Source organism: Macrobrachium nipponense, chromosome 35, assembly GCF_015104395.2.
Source record: "Macrobrachium nipponense isolate FS-2020 chromosome 35, ASM1510439v2, whole genome shotgun sequence".
NCBI lineage: Eukaryota > Metazoa > Arthropoda > Malacostraca > Decapoda > Palaemonidae > Macrobrachium > Macrobrachium nipponense.
Genome location: NC_061096.1, coordinates 18791316 through 18798748, shown reverse-complemented (window position 1 = coordinate 18798748; position 7433 = coordinate 18791316). Strand labels below are relative to the sequence as shown.

The 7433-nt window shown below is 39.1% G+C and overlaps 1 protein-coding gene across 1 annotated transcript in view; it reads right to left on the bottom strand.

Moving 5' to 3' along the window:
• LOC135208452 (protein big brother-like) overlaps positions 1–1966 on the bottom strand; it is a 52392-nt gene extending 50426 nt beyond the window's left edge. The window contains exon 1 of the mRNA XM_064240643.1: positions 1514–1966. Coding sequence (XP_064096713.1) covers positions 1514–1714 — 201 coding nt within the window. The 5' untranslated portion in view covers positions 1715–1966. The remainder of the gene's footprint in view (positions 1–1513) is intronic.
• Between the last annotated feature and the right edge of the window lie 5467 nt (positions 1967–7433).

The following is a 7433-nucleotide window of genomic DNA, read 5'->3' as shown; positions in this document are numbered from 1 at the left end:
AGAGAGAGAGAGAGAGAGAGAGAGAGAGAGAGAGAGAGAGAGAGAGAGAGAGAGGAATAGTGAATACAGGCAGCAGCTTCGATATATCCTTACATGAATACATAAAAAAGTGGTGGAACATGTCAAATGCGCGTTTGTTTTCGGTGAAATGGAATTAAATGCAAGACCCATCAATTAGAAAACCTTTTCCTCAAACCGGATCAGTGTCTACACTTTACAAATCAATCCACAGTGAAGCGGTGATTTGCGAGTGGAAGGGTCCCTTTCATAAATAAAAGAAAATGGCTCTTCTTTCCCTCAAGTCAAACTCTGTCAATTTCCATTAAAATCTCAAGTAATATCTCTGTATCCCTTTCTTACTGAGCACTTCGTGACTTACTCCAATACATTCAGTAGTAGAGAAAAAACGAAAGTTAATGGTAGAAAAACAACAGTTAAGCAAACTCTGGGCAAGAAATCGTTCAGTAGCCTGAAGAATAAGCGTGTACTTGATGAACACCACAAGTATGAATTCTCCCGAAATTTCTTGAGAAATGCTAGAAAAAAATGTAGTATTTTGCGAATCAATTTCTGATAATGTATTATGGTTCATCATTATCTATTAAATTTGTTTATATATATATATATATATATATATTATATATATATCATATATATATATATATATATATATAAAGTCGCACTTATGTTTCCAGGCAAACACATTATCAGGAAGAGGTTGCTTAATGGACGTTCAGTAGGCTTCTGTACTGAAGGCCTTTGCCAGTTCTGGGGTCACCTATCCAAGTCCTGACCACGTTCCTTGTGGGTGCTTAACTTCACTGATCGGTACACCAACTTTGTAGAGAATTTTATATAGTATATATATATATATATATATATATATATATATATATATATATATTATATATATATATATATATAATATATAATATATATATAATATATATTATAATATATATTACATATATATATATATATATATATATATTATATATATATTATATATATATATAATATATATATATAAAGAAATATATATATATCCAATTGGCCATACAGCCTCATTGTGTAAATATATTCCTACTACTCGTGTTAAGCTTCCACAAGAAGGAATGGTTTAAATTCCATATTCCTTAAAAGCTTGTCATACTGTTAAAAGTAATGAATCTTGAATGTAAATCATCCCGTCTTAATGAAACCTAACTCAGTAATATATATTACATGTGCGTATATATATATATATATATATGTATACATATATATATAAACATACAACCTTGTACAAAAAATCTAGATCAAGTAATTATAATATATTTGGATATTCACAACAGCAATATTTTTCAAGGACGTCCTATATGTGTTTATCTTAATTTTTCTTGTGACGCAAGAGTCATGTCATTCCAAATAGATCCTATTTTGTTCTGGCATGAGGATTCTCTTCCTGGGAATGTATTCCTGAGGATCACAGGGGAAATTGATAGTGTAGTCTTTGCAGGACTTCCTAACTTACCTCCGTTTCCCTGGCCAGCCTCCTGAAAAGCTCGTCTGACTCGAACTTGCCCTTTTGGTCCGGAACCACCCGGGGCATCTTGAACATCAGTCTGGGTTTGGGCGGCTGCGGCTGCGGCTCGTAGAGCGAGGGCAGCGGCGACTCGTAGTGCGGCAGCATTGTCGTCGACACTGTCATCTGGTCGTTGAGAGAAGAGGTCATCCTCTTTCGTGTGGACTGACTTTGACCCTTGCACTATGACCCCGCAGGTTGGAGCGGGGGAGGGGGTTCGTTCGAGCGGAGTGGACTGTCCTTGCCAGAAGGCCCCTCTATGAATACCTGGCAAACCTTGTTTGTCTGTCTGTCTCACTAACCCCTGGAAGCTCTTCTGTCAACCCTCACAATGGGGAGCTGAATATTCACCCGTTAGACCAATGTTCACAGGACCGTGCCGTGTGGGAAACTGATGACAATCTCCACCTCCACGCCATTGCTTGTCCTGGGCGGATCCAGGGGCGGAGCGCGGGAGGAGTCTCGTCTCTCTGCCAATGGGGAAAAAACGTATCCCCTCGTGGGCGTGGTCGAACGCGTGGCCCTGCGGTTAGCCAATCAGTGGCCAGCGTGGCTGTCATCCCCTCTCCTGCAAGAACCTCGGGGTGCCGCATCAACATTGCCTCCCGTCTCCATCCGTTTCACTTCGTTTCACTTCATTTCATCAGGTATGGCTGTCCGAAGGATAACTTTATTCTGGAAAATGTTACTATGAGCTACCTGGGCCAAATATGGGGCTCTGGAGTGCCTTAGACTGGCATCGTTGATTACGTGGGTATATTCGAAACATAAATGGCAACTTTGGTCAGTCTAGGTATAAAGTTCACCCTTGCACTCATTATTGCCATCTCTTTTTCTTCTGCCTCTGATACCGAAGCCACCATATGAGTGATTCTTGCCCAAAGGTACTCGTTGGTATCTTCACGAACTGAAGCTCTCCTCGGGAAATTAAATTAAGCTCTGTGAGCAGCGCAGTCATTCATTAAGGCAGAGGCAGCGAGGCTATTGATTTCCCTCGGGCAATTCGGACACCTAAAACCCAAGACCAAACGAGGACGATGTTTAAGCTGAGAGGGATGGATCGATGATGATGATGATAGTGTTGCCAGGCGTTCGTTGCAAAGGAGGAAGAGAGAGAGAGAGAGAGAGAGAGAGAGAGAGAGAGAGAGAGAGAGAGAGAGAGAGAGAGAGAGATTAAATTTCCTTGAATTGAAGCGAAATAGTCTCTTATTTCAGAATTCCTCCGCTCCAATTAGGTTACCTTTACAGTGATTTTTTTTCTTGCCTCTTTCAAAAGATCAAACTAGGCGCCAAAGAGAAAAAGAGAATATTGTATCTCCAGATGAAAACTGCCATCAACGAGGCACGAGCCTCATAAAGGAAGCGTCCTAGCGATGGTTTTCGTAGGAGCTGTTTCATAAAAGATGGAATCATTGTGTTGAATGAAAAGCCTTCCTCTTTATGAAAGGTCGCCTGTTCTACAGCCTTTGTTTTTCGGGGTTAGGGGGGCTAGGAAAATACATTCAGAACAAAAGACCGCACCCTCTCTCTCTCTCTCTCTCTCTTCGCTCTCTCCTCTCCCTCGCTATCTCCCTCTCGTCTCTCTCTCTCTCTCTCTCTCTCTCTCTCTCTCTCATACTTGTTTTACAAGAGGAGGAATCTTCCACAGGCGCTAAGCTTTGAAACATTTTTCATTAGCAATACTTATATCTTTTTAGTATTTAAATCAAATAAACAAAATTAAAACGTCAAATAATAGTAGGTACACTATGTTGCAATTTAAACTAAAAAGTCATATATAATATATAATATACATATATATAGGCTATGTATAACATACATACAAACTACCTACCTACATACATACATATATATAAGGCAATGCCACAGGAAAATGACAGGCAGAAGGTCACGTGCATCTAATGTGATTGTTTAAGTATGGGATATATATATATATATATATATATATATATATATATATATATATATACATATATATATATATATATATAATATATATATATATATAATATATATATGTATATATATAAGATATATATATATATATATATATATATATATATATATATATATATATATATATATATATATATATATATATATATATATATATATATATATCCAGGAGCTGTTAGTTCTCCAGGTCTCAACCAGTTTTTGGGATGAAGCTGCAAGCCCCATATCCTAAAACCCTGCTTGTGATCAAGGTGCAGTGTAAGAGCAACTTTCTGAAGACTGCATCTGTTACTGGTTGGGTTTAGAACACGAGCAAGGACAGGTCACAAACAAACGGATGATGCAATTGGTCGGTTTGAAGTACCCAGGAGAGATTGAAGATTGAGAGTTCTGTGAGTATCAAAGATTGTTCAGTAAGGACTCTGGGGAAAGGGAACGTTAGTACAGCTTTGACGAAAGAGCAGGTTCAATAATATATCGGCGAGAACAGGATGGAATGTGATGTACTTATCATTATTCATTGAAGTTAAACAAAAACATAAATAACGTAGTTTCAACTGGAGGAAATGTCAGAAAAGGTGGCATATAATGCAATTAAGACAAATGCATATAATAAGAAGGATGTGACATCGGAACAGAAGGAAATAGATGAAAAATAAGCAAGGACGAGACAGAAGTGGATGTAGCTTATGAAGAGTGTGTAGAGCAAAAGGGCTGGGATCAGAGGGAGTGCTTGTGGGTTGAGGAGATATGGAGTTCGAATGAGAAAAAAAAAACAGATTGTATGAAGGGAATTCGAAGAAAAACTAAAGTTGATAACGTAGCGATATACAATAGGAGGAATATGGCAGTGTGATGAGATGCCTAAGATGTTCAAGAATGGAAAGGTTCCTGAAATTGACAGATAACAGGAGTTTAGTTTAGGAAGTAAAAGGGTGTGAAGTTAATATTTCTCTATATGTAAACAGATATGTGATTAGTTTAAAGTTGAAGGGGAAATTCTACATATGGTGTACATTAACCTAGAAGAACTGATAGGAATGGCTGTATAGCTTTATATTGAGGGTTACCTGCAGAGAATTATAAAACGTTTTCATCTTGAAACCAAAGTGACTGATGTTTGCAGAAGAGGTAATGATGAAGAGAAACTGCAGTTTGGTGAATGATTGAAACTGTTTTTCAGAGGAGAAAACTGGCTATAAATTTGATCAGTAGTAAATACATGAATATAAAGGAACTGAACTAAGGAGCCCTTGTAACGAGGTTATAATATCGTGAATTAAAAGCCACAGTATTGTTACAATTATTTCTGTACAAGGTTAAAAATTTAGTATGTGTGTGTGTGTGTGTGTGTAGGTAGGTGGGGTCGGTGGGTGGGCGCTTATCACTGGTGGTCCTCGATTTTACTGAAATTCCCATCGATCTGCCCTAGGTTTTTCTTAAAAGCAAGACTAAATATTCATAACATTTACACTGGGAGTCATCAAGATTTTCCAAATGAGATGGCCAAATCTGACCCAGGCCTGAAATCAAAAGAAAGAAAGGGCAGAGGGAAAACTCATGTGAAGAATCAGGCCCGGAAGAAGCGAATGATATGGCTCTTGAAATATGAGCGGGTTTTGGAGTTAGCGCACGTCGGGGATCACTTTGTACCGATGTTACGTATCACAAGCAAACACAAAACAAGCTGCCCGTGTCTATAGCTGCGAGCTTTACCCTGGAATGCCGCCACCGGCTACAATATTGCTGCTTCCTAACGATATGCACCTGAGTCTATTTTATTTTTATTCAGTTCCTATGAAGGTCATCGAAATGAGCGTGTCAACCGTTAAATACAATCATTATCTAACAGGGCAAGCCGATATCCTTTTTTTACCATAAGAGATTCTTGTTAGAATGCATGACGACAGTTGGCATTTAAATTGCCCGTTTATATAACGCCATATCTTTCCTATTTGTATAACAACACCGATGAAATCTATTGTATCGCTTTCCTGAGAGAGGTCCCCATTGTTCCATTTCGGTCTGTTCCTCAATATCCTTCAGCTTCCTCGACCTCTGCCATATTACTGCCGTCCAGCGAAACTTGATCTCTGGATCCCTGTGCCTCGTAAGTGTCAAACCCTTAGAACCGAATAATGGTCTTTCCAGAGGACCACCTGTAACTGGCTGGCTCTCTGTTCCCTGGAAGTAGGTACATCCCCCTCCCCGCTGGTGTCCATGCTTTTACAGCTCGGGTGGTGAAATCTTCTTATCGTCTGTAATCAAGAGCAGGTTATGCTCGGCAGCCTTGCTTCTTGAAGTAATGCCCATCAGAGGGGGACCATAAACAAATAAGTTATACAATACGTACAATAAAACGATATATCAGACCAACGAGTCTCTCTCTCTCTCTCTCTCTCTCTCTCTCTCTCTCTCTCTCTCTCTCTCTCTCTCTTACGATACAGTAGGAGGCTTTTCAGGCCACCTCCGGAAATCGCTCTCGACAGAGAGAATCTAGGCGGCCGTCTAATTAGGCCTAACGGGCCTGGCGGGGCTATTAACGTACTATTGTTGAACAGCAATAAACATATCAGTATCGGACCTTAGAATGAGTATTGTGGCTGTGAGGCTGGCTGTGGAGAAGGAGAAGAGAAGGGGGTTGTGGGGGGTTGGGGGGCGAACTTTCATTTTACACAAGCCAATATATCTCTAAGCATCCAGTCTACCATGAAATTCCTTTTTTTTTTTTTTCTGTTACCCCTTCTATATCCTGGTCAATACGTAGTCCTAAACTTTATTAAAGACTCCCTTCGATTTTCTTCGGTGTTCTTATCATCTTCATTTACTGTGCGATTTGTCCCTTCTTCTATTTGTGTAGAAGACCTGACTCTTTTGACATCTTTCTTCCTCTTGCAATCACCTGCCTACCTTCTCATTCTAGATGACTCGCTATTATCTTCTTTAAGCAATGGTGTAACCGTCAGCTTATATCCGCAGTAATACAAAAAAAATACACATAAATAAAAACAAGACTACAAAGCACAGTAAATGCAAACCTATTAAACTGTCAAATCCAGCTCTTTCAGACACCAATGTTCCTCACTCTCCCCTTGCTATCCACTCATTCTCTGCTTCTTCCCTTTTCCTTGCCATTTCTTCCCGCCCAAGTGTCATAAAGCCATCAGGTCTCATGTCTCAGGTACTAAGTACCCTGCTGATTCCAGAGACCATCACCTCCGGAGTCTAGTCTGAAAGGGATGCCAACCCAGCGGGACGCCGTCACGTAATGGCTGCGCTTCCTTCTTGGGAGTGGATATCTCACTCTCCATCTCCCCCTTTAACACCATTCTTCTATGCCCCAGAGCATGTGGGAGCGTAGGAAACGGGTGGTGGGGGAGAGGAGAGGAAGAGAGCGATAAGTGAACCAGGCCAGCTCCCACTTTTACTTCGTACTGCCAATGATAATAAACGTCAGTGATTGCCATGCCGGTAATATAAGCACAAATCATTAATTACCCCCGCATAATCCCCCACACAGAATACAAGTAAAGTTCATACCATAAAAAAAGAAAATTAGTAGCAACAATTTACCTTATGTGTTTCATTATTTGATTGCTACTGCATTAACTACAATGATAGTGCAACTGCAAAATCATACCGCTATGTAAGACAAATTATCAAAGGTGTATAAAAACAATGCAAGACGAGGGTTTGCCATAACCAGATATATATATATATATATATATATATATATATATATATATATATATATCTATATATATCAGCGTGAAGGTGGACTATTGGAGACGTTGCAATTCATTTCAATTCTTTATTTCCTACGTTTCGTAATATCATTATTACATCTTCAGGGAATCTGTTAAACAATAAATAAAATTACTTTAAAATTACTTAAAAATTACTTTAAAAATTA